The 14,543-nt window shown below is 60.9% G+C and overlaps 1 protein-coding gene across 1 annotated transcript in view; it reads left to right on the top strand.

Annotated features, from left to right (window-relative positions):
- The window catches only part of LOC133759271 (SCO-spondin-like), a 50,927-nt gene that overhangs the window by 18,324 nt on the left and 18,060 nt on the right, over positions 1 to 14,543 (top strand). Inside the window, exons 42-65 of the mRNA XM_062190201.1 lie at positions 103 to 250; positions 346 to 496; positions 951 to 1,023; positions 1,734 to 1,791; positions 3,592 to 3,714; positions 4,588 to 4,758; positions 4,846 to 5,010; positions 5,712 to 5,891; positions 5,984 to 6,106; positions 6,240 to 6,369; positions 6,474 to 6,599; positions 6,729 to 6,820; positions 7,463 to 7,636; positions 7,946 to 8,110; positions 8,678 to 8,930; positions 10,001 to 10,047; positions 10,212 to 10,382; positions 10,771 to 10,902; positions 11,092 to 11,237; positions 12,238 to 12,332; positions 12,741 to 12,793; positions 12,976 to 13,182; positions 13,279 to 13,449; positions 13,550 to 13,629. Of these exons, the coding sequence (XP_062046185.1) occupies positions 103 to 250; positions 346 to 496; positions 951 to 1,023; positions 1,734 to 1,791; positions 3,592 to 3,714; positions 4,588 to 4,758; positions 4,846 to 5,010; positions 5,712 to 5,891; positions 5,984 to 6,106; positions 6,240 to 6,369; positions 6,474 to 6,599; positions 6,729 to 6,820; positions 7,463 to 7,636; positions 7,946 to 8,110; positions 8,678 to 8,930; positions 10,001 to 10,047; positions 10,212 to 10,382; positions 10,771 to 10,902; positions 11,092 to 11,237; positions 12,238 to 12,332; positions 12,741 to 12,793; positions 12,976 to 13,182; positions 13,279 to 13,449; positions 13,550 to 13,629 (3,234 nt within the window). The remainder of the gene's footprint in view (positions 1 to 102; positions 251 to 345; positions 497 to 950; positions 1,024 to 1,733; positions 1,792 to 3,591; positions 3,715 to 4,587; positions 4,759 to 4,845; positions 5,011 to 5,711; positions 5,892 to 5,983; positions 6,107 to 6,239; positions 6,370 to 6,473; positions 6,600 to 6,728; positions 6,821 to 7,462; positions 7,637 to 7,945; positions 8,111 to 8,677; positions 8,931 to 10,000; positions 10,048 to 10,211; positions 10,383 to 10,770; positions 10,903 to 11,091; positions 11,238 to 12,237; positions 12,333 to 12,740; positions 12,794 to 12,975; positions 13,183 to 13,278; positions 13,450 to 13,549; positions 13,630 to 14,543) is intronic.

Genomic DNA, 14,543 nt, shown 5'->3' on the forward strand with positions numbered 1-14,543 from the left:
GGGAGACTCATGGGACCCTGCCTTGAAGGCTGTGGGACTTGAACAGGGCAGAGAGAAGGGGCCTCCAGCAGAGCCATGGTCAGCAGGTGCTCTCTGCTGCAGCTTGTCCCTGAAAGTCAGGGTGGCGAGGCCCCCGAGGTGTGGACATTTGGCCAGATGGTGCAGGCGAGGTACATCCGCGTGTGGCCCCGTGATGTCCCCCACAACGACGTTCGGCGCAGCGTCTTCCTGTGGGCTGAGCTGCTGGGCTGTGAGGCAGGTACAGGCTGGGCTGCAGAGGAGGGAGCGGGAGTGGGATGACAGGAGCCTTCAGCAACACCCCACCCCCACCCCCACCCCATGCAGTGTCCCCGCCAGTGTCCCCATGCCCAGGCGCCAGGCACCGCTGTGAGAATGGTGAGTGTGTCCCAACGGGAGGTGTGTGCGATGGTGTTGCAGACTGCACAGACAGCTCTGATGAGGAAGGCTGCTGGCCTCTGCCTGCAGGCACTGGCAGGTATGGTGTGGCCCCTGCCCAGTTGCACCCTGCCTAGACGTGGACCCAGCAGGGGGAGGTGCCCTGTGCTGCCTGGGGGCCCATGGATCACGTGTGCTGGGAAGAATCCTGGGCATCTGGATTCTAAGCCTTTCTTAAAGCATCAGTGATCTCAATATGGCTGCTGCACCAGCAGCTGCAGCCATCGCCTGGAACTGGTTGGAAATGCAGGTTCTCAGGCCCCTCACGGCCCTGCAGGATGGAACCCATGGATGTGTGTTTTGCAAGCCCCCCTGGTGATTCTAACATGAGCTTGAGTAGAGAGCCACTATTGGGAGCCCTGCCTTTGTGCTTTGTGCCTTGCCTGAATGCCCCACCCTGGCCCAGAGACCCCCGGCCTCCCGACTGGGTAGGTCATGTGGGTAGGGGGTGTCTCTGAGGCTACGAGAGCCCCTCTGGTGATTTGTCTTCCCAGAGTCCATTCCACAGCCAAGACCCCAGCCCTCTCCACGCAGTCAGGACAGCTGTCACACCCCCAGCCTGGGGAGGTGAGTGGGAAACTGTGGGGCCGGCACCAGGGCACAGCCTAGACCTCATTGGCTCTCAGGGCCTGGCCCTGCCCTGCTGTCTCCTCCAACCTCAGTGGTGTCTCCTCCATCTGTATTCCCTGGTGCTGCTCTGTGTCAGGCCTGGGAGCCTCAGGCCAGTCAGAGCCGGGCGGCGGGCAGGCGGGCAGGGGTGGAGGGGTGGACGGAAGTGCAGGGATGCGTGGGGCAGAGCACTGGCCTAGGGGCCAGAGAGGCCAGCTCCAGGGCACCTACTCTCAGACTGGGACAAGAACTGTGCCTGGGGACGCCAGAGGTTGGGGGAGGTGTCCCAAGGAGAAGAGGGGGCAGGGCCTTTCCCACGCAGGATCAGTGTGTGTGTGTGTGTGTGTGTGTGAGGACAGGGATGTCTGGGAAACAAGAGCTAATGTGAATTACGCTGATGAGCCAGTGACACGAGTGCCCCAGAGCCCGTGAGAGTGGTGGGCAGGCCCTGAGGGGGCCCAGTGCAGAGATGAGAGCCCACCTCACTTGCAGGAGAATCAGCTCCATCCTCAGCGCTGCCCTGGGCCATGGAGGAGACACAGAGAAAATGGGGAGGGGGCACAGTGGGACTGTGGGTGGCTGAGCTGCATCCGCCGTGGGCATGAGAGGGTGGTGCTGGATGGGCCTGCAGTGCACCCGGTACCTGAGCCCTCTCCCTCCCTCCGCAGGGACTGGCAGAGACTAGACGCTGGCCTGCCCAGCAGGGGTCACTCATGCCCCCTACAGGTATCTGCACAAACTCCAGGTCTCCTCTTACAGCCTTCCAGAGCAAGGGGTAGTTATCTCTCAGAGGCTTCCAACACGGAGCACCTTGGCCACAGCTAGGTCCTGCCGTGTGCACCTTCCTGGATGCCAGGGTGTCACAGGGAGGCTCCTGCGGCTGGCCCCCAGCCTGGACTCCCTCTGCTTGCCCACTCACACGGCCGGGTCCCCCTTTCTGAAGTGCTTACTGGCACAGAGTCTCCAAGTGGGCATGGGTGTGGGCAAGATCATCAAGTTAGCCTGCCCCTAACCAGGACAAGGAAGGTGTCCCCGATCTGGCCATGTGCCAGCCTCCCCAGACTACCTGTTATTCACCTGTGCCGCAGCCCAGGGAGAGGCAGCCAGGGAGGAGAGTGAGGCGTGGGCTGTGGAAGACATTGGGCAGCCCCACAGCACATGTCTGGCTTTAGTTTCCCCATCCATGAGACAAGGGAGTGTCCTAGGCACCCTGTACCTGCCTTCCCTGTGGGTTTGGATGGAAGTTGTTCAGAAGCTTGGCTGAACAACTGTTTTTATTTCAATTGATTTATTTTCATTTTATTTGAAAGGGGTTAGTGGGGAGGTAGGGGCGGGCAGGAGAAATCTCCCACCTGTGGCTTCACTCTCTAGATGCCTGCAGCAACCAGGGTAGGGCCAAGGGCAAGCCAGGAGCCTGGACCTCAATCCGGGTCTCCCATGTATGTGGCAAGGACCCAAGTACTTGAAGCACTACCCGCTGCCTCCCATAGTGCATGTTAGTAGGAAGCTGGAATCAGCAGTGAACCCAGACTGGAGTCCAGGCACTTAGATATGGGATGTGGGCATTCCAAGCAGCATCTGATCCCTGTGCCAGACTCGGGAGCTGGACCATGTTTCTGTGTCTTTGTTGAGGAGCAAAGAAAGCAGCCATCCTCAGGTCCACAGCAGGTAGACCCATGGGACAGTCTAGTCTGGCTCTGGAAGTGAAGGCTGCCTCTGAAGGTGAAAGGAGATTGCAAGAAAATGAGATTTCAATGTCCTTTTCACTGTGGTTGCCAGGAAGCTCAACACTAGGTTTTTCAATTATACAGCAAATCTCTGGTGGGGTTCTTCTTTCTGTTTCTCAGTAAGCATCTTTTATAGTGACCTTGCCATTTGTGTCTTTTAGAGACTTAAGTATAAACCTCAGATCAAAACTGGGCTTTCCACTGCCTTCAGTTGGAATCCTCCTGGGACTACCCTTTTAGTTCTGAGGCTTCTCAGAAGGTGGGGTGTGGTCTGTGGTGGCTGTCATTGCACCCCTGCAGGATTCTGGGGTCCCCCTGAGGGCCTGGGTCACTCCCTGTCACAGGAAGGGGGCCTGTGCACACCTCCCCCGCCTCTCTCCTCCACCCACAGAGAAGACAGTGAGTCCAGTCCCAGCCCCCGAGGCTCCTCACCCAGATTCTGGGGAATCCGAGCCAACCATGACCACCACCCTCACATCCCAGTCACGACCCAGAATGGCCACTGTGACCATGTTCCCCCTACGCCCGGTGCCTCCAGGGACCCCAGCTGGTGAGACTGCATACCCTGCCAGTGTCCAAAGCCTGAGGGAGCCCAACTTCCCTGGAGGGTTGGCTGCTTTTCTCAAAGCCATTTTGGTGGAACCGAGCCTCAATCCCAGCCTCCTGATCCAATTTACTCCTTGAGGCAGAAAGGGGGCTCTCTAGATGCCAAGAGCAGGGAGGTTGAGGACCTCTGGGACATGACAGGAGGGATAGGGCAGGCAGGACCCTGGTCAGCTGGCTCTGATGATGCCCGCAGGCCAGAACGTCACTCCGTGCAGCCCTGGCCAGATGCCCTGTGAGGTCCTGGGCTGCGTGGAGCCCAAGCAGCTGTGTGACGGGACGGAGGATTGCCTCGATGGCTCTGACGAGAGGCGCTGTGGTGAGCGTGGGGCCCGCAGGCTCCTTGACAGTCAGTCCGTGCCATCCTGTTCAGTTTGGGGGAGCCCCTGTCCTCTGTTTCTAGCTCATAAGCAAAGGACCTCGCAGGGGCTTGGGGCAGCAGGGAGTGGAGAGAAACTGAATGGGTAAAAATGAGTATGTGTGTCTTTGGGGATGGGACAGGTCTTCTGTCTTCTGTGTGACCTGAGGAGACTCACCTGCCCTAATGCCCATTCACCCATTGTCTGTCCATCCGTCCATCCACCCATGTAAACATACATCCATCTATCCACCTATCCATCCATCCATACATACATATGCACATCATCCACTAGTCATCCATCCACTCATTCACTCACCCATTCATCTATCCATCTAAACATCCAAACATCCACCTATCCACCCACCCACCCACTATCCAAGCATACATGCACCCATCAGCAACTCACTTATCCGTCCTCCCATCCATCCACCAAAGGTAGAGCAGTCTTCCAATCGGGAGAGGAGAAACCAAGTGTTAACCAGTCACAGGAAGAGGCGCTCAAGGGGTACCATTCAGGGCCAGGGTACCCACAGGCATGAACTGCTCTTGTGGATGCTCTGATTTTTCTCTGTGGACACCCTGGGAGCCTCTGTCGAACAGAGAGCCTGTGTCAGAGCCTGTGCAGACCAAAGGTCCTGGATCTCAGCCATGTACCATGGCAGGTCTGCTTTGGGCATGGGCTGTGGGTGGCACCAGGAGGAAGGGGAGGCCAGCGCCCCTGGCCAGCCAGCATTTTTCCACTCTTGGCTGGAGGTTGAAGGGGTTCAGTTTATATTCCAGCCAGAAGTCACTTCTGTTGCTCCCTGGTCCCCACCCCTACCTCCCGGGCAGCAAGCCCACTGCCCTTCACGGTGCCCACCACGGCCCTGCCTGGCTTGCCGGCCTCCCAAGCCCTCTGCTCCCCAAGGCAAGTGATCTGTGGCAGCGGGGAGTGCCTGCCTGCTGAGCGGCAATGTGACCTGAAGCCCGACTGCCAGGATGGCTCAGATGAGGACGGCTGTGGTACGTGAAGGTTGGGGTGGTGGCAGCCCTGTGGGCCTTGCTCCTGCCTGAGCCGGCTCTGAGCTCTGCGTCCCCTGTCACTGGCAGTGGACTGCGTGCTGGCTCCCTGGTCTGGCTGGAGCAGTTGCAGCCACAGCTGCGGCCTGGGCCTCGCCTTCCAGCGCCGAGATCTGCTGCGGCCTCCCCTGCCTGGGGGCAACTGCCTGCTGGAGCGACTCCGCAGCCAGTCCTGCTTCCTGCAGGCCTGCCCAGGTAGCCTGGCACCCTCGGACCCCCTCATGGGGGTGGGAAGCCCTGTGGAGTGCCCACCTGAGACCCTCACCAGGGCAGCACCCTCCACCCCGTCCCCATGGTCCAGTCTCTGACCCTGGGACTCAAGGAGCATGGTGCCTTTCTTATGTAACCGCCTTGAGCCCTCAAAGGGCTTTCAGGAAGCCTGCACCCCTGCCCCTGCCCCTTCTGCCCTGCCTGGGTGGCCTTGAGGGAAGACAGAGGGTGTCCTAGAGGACATCGGTCAGAGCCAGATGTCCGTGCGCTGTGCCGCCTTGTCCTTGGACTCCACACTGAAGTCCCTGTAGCCCTTTCGCTCCAGGAATCTGAGGGGCTGGTCCCCCACCCCTCCCCTGTGCTTCTCAGAGAGGGGCATCCCACGCAGGGGTCTCTCCCCAGCATGCAGCTCCTAACCCTGGGGCCTACTTTCGTTTGCCACCACCAGGGGGAGCTCCACTTCATGTTCCCACAAGCCCTGCCCTTTGCCAGAGTCCCCAGCTTTCATCCCTAGGAGGCACCTAGAAATCTTTTCCCCAGGTTCCCCCACCCACAAGAGGTTTCCTGGGACAGAAGAGGAGGATACCAAGGGCACTTCCCTCGGCTCTCATGCCGCGGGGGGAGGTTCCTCTGGCTCTGCCCATCTGTGTCGCGCCCTCTGACCCACTTTCTTCCTTCCCCTGCAGTGCCTGGGGCATGGGCCGAGTGGGAGGCCTGGGGACCCTGCAGCGTCTCCTGTGGGGGTGGTCATCGGAGTCGCCGGAGGAGCTGTGTGGACCCCCCACCCAAGAATGGCGGTGCCCCCTGCCCAGGGACCTCCCAGCAGAGGGTGCCTTGCCACTTGCAGCCCTGCACAGGCGGCACAGGTAGGGGGAGCTGGGCTGGCCTACGGGTGGGCCCATGGGCAGGTCTCTGGGCCTCCCTGTGCCCACCCCAGCTGCTGCCTGCCTCCTCCCAGACTGCGGGCTGGGCCGTGTGCATGTGAGCGCGGAGCTGTGCCAGCAGGGCCTGGTGCCCCCATGCCCACCCACCTGCCTGGATCCTGAAGCCAACAGCAGCTGCAGTGGGCTCTGTGTGGAGGGTGAGGCCAACCTGGCATGCGGGGGGAGTGAGGGGTGCCCTCCGAGGCCCACCAGCCCTCTGTCTCCATTCTCCCCTGCCTGCTGTGCCCCTTCCCAGAGCTGAGTGCTCTTCCCACCAACCCGTGCCCCCAGGATGCCGTTGCCCCCCTGGGCTCCTCCTCCTCGACAGCCGCTGCCTGCCCCTCTCTGAGTGCCCCTGCCTCGTGGGCGAGGAGCTGAAGCAGCCGGGGGTGTCCTTCCTCCTGGACAACTGCAGCCACTGGTGAGGATAGCTGTGCTGGGGCTGGGGGCTGGGGGCTCAGGGGAGGCAGCCTGGACGGGGGCCTCCCCACACCTGATGGGCGTGTGGTCTCGCTCCCCCTGCAGCGTGTGTGAGCGGGGGTCGCTGCTGTGTGAGCCAGGGGGCTGTCCCCAGCCCTGTGGCTGGTCAGCCTGGTCCTCCTGGGCTCCCTGTGACCACTCCTGTGGCTCTGGAATGAGGGCCAGGTTCAGGTGTGTACGAAGAGGAAAGGAGATGAGAGAAGTGGGATGGGGGTGGGGGAGGTGGAGGACAGGACACAGAAGGTGAGGTGGGGGCAGGGACAGGAAAGTGAGGGACCCAGAAGCTGCCTCTGCTCCCAGGTCTCCCTCCAACCCTCCGGCGGCCTATGGGGGTGCCCCATGTGAAGGTGATACGCGGGAGCTGCAGGTTTGCCACACGGAGTGTGGTACAGGTACGGCAGAGCCCCCTTCCTCCTCCCATTGCATGCCCGGTGACCTGCTAGCCAGTGCCAGCGAAGCCTCACAGGCTGAGAAGCAGCCCCTGAACTTGTGTTGGGGGACAGGGCTTTGACAGGTAAGGGGCAGATGGCTTGTCTGGTGGAGCCAGTGGCCGCAGGTCTGGCGAGCAATGTGGCCCCCTGGGCTGGCTGCGTGTGTCGCACAACAGAAGGTACCAGACGGCTCCCTGCTTCCCATGTCCCCAGTGGTGTCCTGAGGTCTCCACTGAGCAGGCAGAGCCTGCAAATTCAAGGCAGGGAGAGCTCAACAGAGAGGGGGAGGAACCTGAGAAGGAGGGCGAGGAGGAGGGGGGCCAAGCTTTTCAGCAGGAGAGGAGGGGCTGATGGAGACTGGCGGCCGGTGCACTGACAGGTGTCCACAGGAAATGTGAGGATGGGTGGGACTATGGCCAGTTGCCAGCTGGACCCATGGGTGGAGGTGTTGGTGGGGTGGAGCTGGGGCCACTTGCAGCGGGGGGGCTCTGCTTCTGGCTTCTGAGCCTTAGAAGTGGGACTGGAGAGTGTGGGGTCCCCGTGAGCTGAGGGGCTGACCATCCATCCTGTATCCTCTTGCCCCTGTCCTGTATCCTCCTCCAGAGGCGCCGGGCTGGACAGCCTGGACATCCTGGACCACCTGCTCTCAAAGTTGCCTTGTCCCTGGAGGGGGCCCAGGCTGGCGCCGCCGTGCCCGGCTCTGCCCCGACTCTGGAGCCATACCCTGCCCTGGAGAGTCCACCCAGGAGGAGCCCTGCAGCCCCCCTGTGTGCCCAGGTATACCCCTCCCACCCCTGGAGTGACCTAGATGCTGGGATGCAATGAGGAGCCAGGAAGAAGGACGCTTTGGGCAGCTTCTGGACTCCTAGGGAGGGGAGGCCACAGAGGGGGCAGAGCAGACCTGGCCACTGTCCTGCAGCCTCTGCCCCAGGAAGCAGGTGTGGGATTAGCAGTGTGGGCCTGGGACTGTCCTGGGGCCGGGGGCTGGGGGTGGATCCTGTTGGGGGCTGCCACCCCATAGCTCTGACCCTTCCTGCACGCCTTACCTGCTGTTACTGTGACCATGGACTCCATTTCTCCTGGCAGTGCCGGCCGGCTGGGGTTTGTGGACTCCCTGGTCAGCTTGTTCAGCCCCCTGTGATGGAGGTTTCCAGACTCGGGGACGGAACTGCTCTGGCTCAGCTCCTGGGGACACAGCCTGCCAGGGGCCCCACAGTCAGACCAGCGATTGCAACACACAGCCCTGCACAGGTACCAGACTCCCGCCCCATTCTCCACCTGCTCCTGGGGACCTCAACCTCTCCCCCACACACACCTGGGCACATGGCTGACCTCTGCCTTCAGGACAGGCCATGGCTCGAGCTGAGAGAGACTTGTGAGGTCTCCTGTGTCTCCTTCAGAGCCCTACATACACACACATGACTGGGGACCAGGCCCCGGCTGTGGCAGACACCCCACCTCTCCAGGGGCAGCCTCTGTCCCACACCTGGGACCCAGAGGGCTGGCTCCTTCCCGCCTTTGAGCAGAGCCCACTCGTGGCCAGAATCACAATGCACAGAGCAGTCCTGGCAAGGCCTGGTCCCCTGCCGACTCCTCCTAGCCCAGATGAGGGGTGTCCTCCGGTTATGCCCTCACACGTGCCTCTGCGGGTGCCATTCCAGACACTGGAGCAAGCCTGCAGCAGGACCTGGGGGGGCTTCTTCCACCTCGGTCCTGGGCGGCAGGCCCCTGGTAGCCACCTGCCTGCAGGCTTGCTGCCCCCTCGCTCTCCCTTCTCTTCCTCCCACCCCTGTCCAGGTCTGCTGATTTCCCATCCAGCCCAGTGCCCAGGGGACATGGTGTTCCGCTCGGAGGAGCAGTGTCAGCAGGAGGGTGGCCCGTGCACTCGGCTGTGCCTGGCACAGAGCCCCGGGGTGGAGTGCATGGGATCCTGTGTCCCTGGCTGTGCCTGCCCCCCTGGTCTCTTCCTGCACAACACTAGCTGCCTACCCCGTGGCCAGTGCCCCTGCCAGCTGCACGGGCAGCTCTACACACCAGGAGCAGTGGCCCGCCTGGACCCCTGCAATAACTGGTACATCCCCAGCGCTCAGGCTAGTGGGTGGGGGAGGGGCTGCATGGCCCTGGAGGTGGGCAGGTGTGATGGCCTCTCTCTCACATACATTACAAACACACACACACACACACACATCACACCCCTGTCCCCTAAGCACATCAGCAGTCCTAGGTGCCATGCACAGGCCCTGGGAATGCTGAAGGAATGAGACATGACCAGGCCTCAGTGACTTGTGGGAGATGGTCTCAGGGAGCTGGAGTGACATGATGGAACTAGAGACTTGAGGGAGGGGCTTCTAACTTCGCCCAGTTTCCTCTGCTTCTTTCCTGAATATCATGACCTGCCTGGGCTGAGCTGGATTTCGACTCACAAAGGTTGCTCAAAGCTGATGCCAGGATCTTCCAGCAGAGGGTGCTCTAACCCTCTGCCCTCATTTTCTCCCTTTTTGTTTCATTTTGTTGTCTTAATTTTTCATTTTCTTCTTCCCTTTTTCTTTCTATCCCCTGGCTACTTCCTCAATTTCCTCCTTTATATTAATATTCTCTCTCTCTCTCCCTCTATCTCTCTCTCTCTTTCCCTCCCTCCCTCCCTTTCTCTCTCTCTCCTTCTCCCTGTTCCTCTCTTAGGTTCTTTATCTGGAACCTCCTGTATCTGTCAAACAAGCTTTAGAACAAGTGTTGGAGAACACTTATTGGGAAGGAAGGCATCCCATTCCCCCTCCTAGGAGAATGCTAGCACCTTCTAAGTCGCTGCCCGGGTCCTTCACTCCAGGTCGTTTCCACGTGGTGTTTAGTGGTTCCAAGTGGAATAAAAAGCATAGAGAGGTGACTCCTGCTAAAACCAGGCACTGAAGGATCCAGTCAGGGGTACTCCAGGGTGGGGGTGTGGGTCTCCTCATGACCTCTGCATGGGACACAGGGCAACTTGTCTCATTCCCAGATTTGGGCTTTCCATTCTGTGCAGCGGCCTGCCCTGCCCCCAGCCCCTCAGCTGTTTCCCCCTGAGGACAGATACACAGGGGTCTAAGGGCAGAGCTGTCTGTGGCCAGGGTGGGCCGGGTCAGGCCTCACTAGCCACTCTCTCTGCAGCACCTGTATCTCTGGCAAGATGATATGCACCTCGGAGCTCTGCCCAGGTACCTCCTCAGTGGTGGGCCCTCAGGGGTCGTCAGGGATTTGGGTCCCTTCCGAAATGAAACATGGGGAGTGTTGGTGGTGCCCCAGGGACATCAGGGTCCTGTGGGTTTGGCCTGGATTCACACACTGCCCTCCGCCCCTCCACACACACACACCCTGGCAGTGGACTGTGGCTGGAGTCCCTGGACCCCATGGAGCCTCTGTAGCCGCAGCTGCAACGTGGGCATTCGGCGCCGCTTCCGGGCGGGCACTGCACCCCCAGCAGCCTTTGGAGGTGCTGAGTGCCAGGGCCCCAACATGGAGGCTGAATTCTGTAGCCTGCAGCCATGCCGAGGTGAGAGCAGGGACCCAGGTCCTGAGACCTCCCCCTGAAAGACCCTTTCAGAGAGAACCCAGGAATGCTCCCATTGTCTGCACCCCAGCACCCCAAGGTGCATGGGACTTCCCTAGGAGGCATCACTAAGAGACAGTCCCCAGAGAGCCCTGGGCGTCCATTCCCCGCAGACCCTCCCTAGAGGACCCCCGAATCCTCGCCTGAGCCCAGACCAGTTCTAGGCCCAGTCCTGAAGCCCCCCGCCCTGCGTTGGAGGTGTGAGGTCTCCTGAGGGGGGATGTGAGGGGGGAAGTGAAGCGAGCAGGGGTGCCCAGGGTGTCTAGGCGGGATGAGAAGGTGTCCTGGGTGCAGCAGGCACAGCCTGCAGTGACCTGAGTGCCACCTCCAGGTCCGAGTGGGGAGTGGGGCCCCTGGACCCCGTGCTCCGTGCCCTGTGGAGGTGGCTACAGGAACCGCACCCAAGGCAGTGGCCCACACAGCCCTATGGAGTTCTCTACCTGTGGTCTACAGCCCTGTGCCGGTGAGGCCGCCCTGGGGACCCTCCAGGTCTTGTCCTCACCAACCCAAAGTGCAGTCAGCCCCCTCCCCACAGCCATTGTGCAGCTCTCATGACGACCCCAGCCAAACCCAGGGCTGATGCCTCCAGCAGTTTGGGAACACAGGGGAGAGCTGTGTGCCAGGACAAGGGTGTCAATTTCCATGTCCCCAGGGCCAGCACCGGGCATGTGTCCCAGGGACAAGCGGTGGCTGGACTGTGCCCAGGGCCCTGCCTCCTGTGCAGAGCTCAGTGCCCTGAGAGGCGCCAACCAGACCTGCCACCCTGGCTGTTACTGCCCACCAGGGATGCTCCTGCTGGTGAGTGTCCTGACAGCCACTGCTGAGGCCCCCACAGCTGCTGGGGACCTGGGCGTGGCAGGGAAGGGACTGACGGGACCTGGGCAGGGGCAGAGCTGAGGATTATGGGCTGGAGTCAGGGAGACCCTACATCGCTGAGGAAAGAGCTCTGAGCTCATGGTCATGGCTCAGCACCAGCCAGAACCAGCAGGTGACCTGGGCAAGTCTCTGGTTTCTCATTTGCAAATGAGGATAGATCTAGAAGGTCTAAATGAATCTCCCTGCTCAAGAGCTGTGTCCTCTCAGATTATCACCAGTTATTTATTGAGCACCTCCTGTATGCTCAGTCTTGGGCTGGGGGGAGGGAGAGCCATCAGATGGACAGGAAGTGAACTTTGCAGGTTGAGACTCAGTCGTAAAGGGCTTCCTGGAGGAGGTGGTCCTGACCTGAGCTTAAAGACTGGAATATTGGGAACCAGGGCTCAGAAACATTGTTGGGAAGGGTGGAGTGAGGATGCAGGGTTCCGGAGCTGCTGTGGTTATGGGACAGATTCTTGTCAGCCCAGTGCCATGAGGCTCTCCTGTAGTAGTAGCCTCATCCCTCAGATTCCTCCTTCATGAAATTGGAGGAATCATGTGCCTGGTCGCAGGAGCCAGGCCCAGGGCTCCCCAGGGCCTGGCCCATGAACTTCATGTGTTTGACTTTGCTACTCAGCCGATTTCTTCTGGATCTTAGGGACCCCACCTACTTCCCCATGCATGCTGGGTTTGTCCATTTGTCTTTTGCTGATGAAACATGGGTTTTATTTGCACACCATTGCTGTGGAAGTGGCACATTGCCTATTTGCATAGGTGCTGTTATGTCCTGCCGAGGGGGTTTGGTCTTGTTCTCCCAGAAACTGGGGGCTCCTTGACCCCTGCAGCCCAGAGTCTGCATCTTCCTGGTGGGAGCCCAGGAGGTGTTTAGGGGGGTCGGGCTGACTGTGGGCAGGGCAGGCTGATGGTTGGGATTTCTTTCCAGAACAATGTGTGTGTGCCCGCCCAGGACTGCCCCTGTGCCCATGGGGGGCACCTCCACGCCCCTGGCAGTGTTGTGCTCCGCCCCTGTGAAAACTGGTGAGGCGCCACCCCCACTCCAAGTAGCTGTACACCCGAGGCCACACCTGCCTTCCCCTCCCCTCCCCTTGCCCCACCTGTCTTCCTGCATGCACACCACGGGATTGAATAGCAGACCGGCAGCTCCCTGCTGAGGCGAGGGCCCTCTCCTCTCCTGGCGTTCCATAGCTCATAGATGTCGGCCACTCTCTGCACCTCTCCTCGTCCGCCCGCCTTGTGTGTCTGTGTCCAGATCTCTTCTTCTCAGAAAGACAGGGGTCGTGTGGGACGGGGGCCCTCCCTTTGATTTGATGACCCCTGTTTGCAAATCAGGACACATTTATAGGTACTGGGGACTAGGACTTAGGGATTCAGGGAGACAAGGTGCAGCCCGAAAGACCACCCAGACCCCTCCCACTCCCCTAACAGCTCCTGTGTGGCTGGGCTCATCACCAACTGCAGCTCCTGGCCTTGTGAACAGGGTGAGAAGGGGACCCCATTTCTGGCAGGCACCCCACCTTCTCACTCAGCAGCAGCAGTGGGCCAGGGGATGGAAGCCCTTGGGAAAGGTGGGGGACATGGGGCTGGGATGGCCTCTCCCTGGCCCAGGTCAGCCAGCACTGCTCACCTTCTCTCTGCCCTCACCTTCCCGCACACCCTCAAGGTCAACCCACATGGTCACCCTGGACCCCGTGGAGCATGTGCTCAGCCTCCTGTGGCCCTGCCCGCCGCCATCGGCACCGCTTCTGTGCCAGGACCCCCACCGTGGTGCTGAGCACCATGGCCCCACTGCCCCCACCAGCCACCCCCACATCTTTCTGCCCAGGCCCAGAGGCTGAGGAAGAGCCTTGCCTCCTGCCCCCGTGCGACCGTGAGTGCTTGTCCAGGGTGGCGGCCACTGTGCCTTGGGTCACCTACCCCAGGCCCTGACATCTCCTCCCCATTCATTCCTCTGTTGTCTCCCCAGGAGCTGGGGGCTGGGGTCATTGGGGGCCCTGGTCCAGCTGTAGCCGGAGCTGTGGGGGAGGCCTGCGCAGCCGGACCCGGGCCTGTGACCAGCCTGCACCCCAGGGCCTGGGGGACTATTGTGAGGGGCCTCAGGCCCAGGGAGAAGCCTGCCAGGCTTGGCCATGCCCAGGTACCTGCCAGGGATTGGAGGCCCAGGGGGACAAGGGAAAAGCTGGAGGCAGCGTGTCAAGGACCCCACGGGGCTCTCACCTCACCCTGCCCTACCACAGTGACCAACTGCACCACCATTGAAGGCACAGAGTACAGCACCTGTGGCCCTCCCTGCCCTCGCTCCTGTGATGACCTAGTGGTGAGTCTGGGCACCCTCGGCATCTCACCTGACCCCGCCTGACCCCGCCTGACCGCTGGCTTAGGGATCTCTGAGTCGGGGCAAGGTGTAGCTTGCAAGGTCTCTATACTTGCAAGGTGTAGCTTTGGGTTCATGGCCTCTTGTTGCCTGGTGCTAGGCAGCCCAGCCCCGAAGGGGGCGGGGATGAGGGTGGGGAGTGGGTTCAGGTGACCACGCCCACCAGGCCAGCTCCCTTTATCCAGAAGGAGTCAGCCTCCTGCTGCAGCCCTTGGCTTCAGAACGTCAAACATCTCTCAGATTAGAATTTATATGGCATGCATACCATGAACATGCAGGAGGGGAGCTGGCTCCACCATAACTTTCCCAATGCCGTGGGTGTGAATAGTCGCTGAGTGCCTATGGGGGCCACAGATCCCCGTCCCCACTGCCCCTTCCCTGACCCAATCCTGTATTCTGGGCTGGGAAAGGCAGACAGGAATCCGAGACTGGCCGGCTCTGTAAGAGCTCTGAGGAGTAGGACAGTGCCCTGAGGCCGTGGCGTGGGGAGCTGGCAGTGAGGGAGGAGGCAGAGGAGGGCTCACCGAGACTGTGATCTGGCTGGCTCCCAGCTCCTTCCCAAACCTATGCCCTGCCCAGCCAGCTGCCCAGGGCGCCTGCACAACCTCAACTCCCAGGCCATCAGCCCCAGTCACTCTCTGAGCCCGAGACACTTAGTAACTGGGGCTTCACTCTCTCAGACACCTCGGTCCATTCCCCGGGGAGCCGCAGTGGCCCTCCTCACGGCTGCTCCTCCCTCCCCTCTCTTCCCCAGAGTGAAAACCGCAAGTCTGACTTGTCCCCCTCTCCCCCGACCCTTCCCCGTCCCTGGCCTTTCTTAGCAAAACGTGCAGCCTCTGAACTGGAGGTCACACTTC

The sequence above is a fragment of the Lepus europaeus genome, chromosome 5, assembly GCF_033115175.1.
Source record: "Lepus europaeus isolate LE1 chromosome 5, mLepTim1.pri, whole genome shotgun sequence".
NCBI classification, from domain to species: Eukaryota; Metazoa; Chordata; class Mammalia; order Lagomorpha; family Leporidae; genus Lepus; species Lepus europaeus.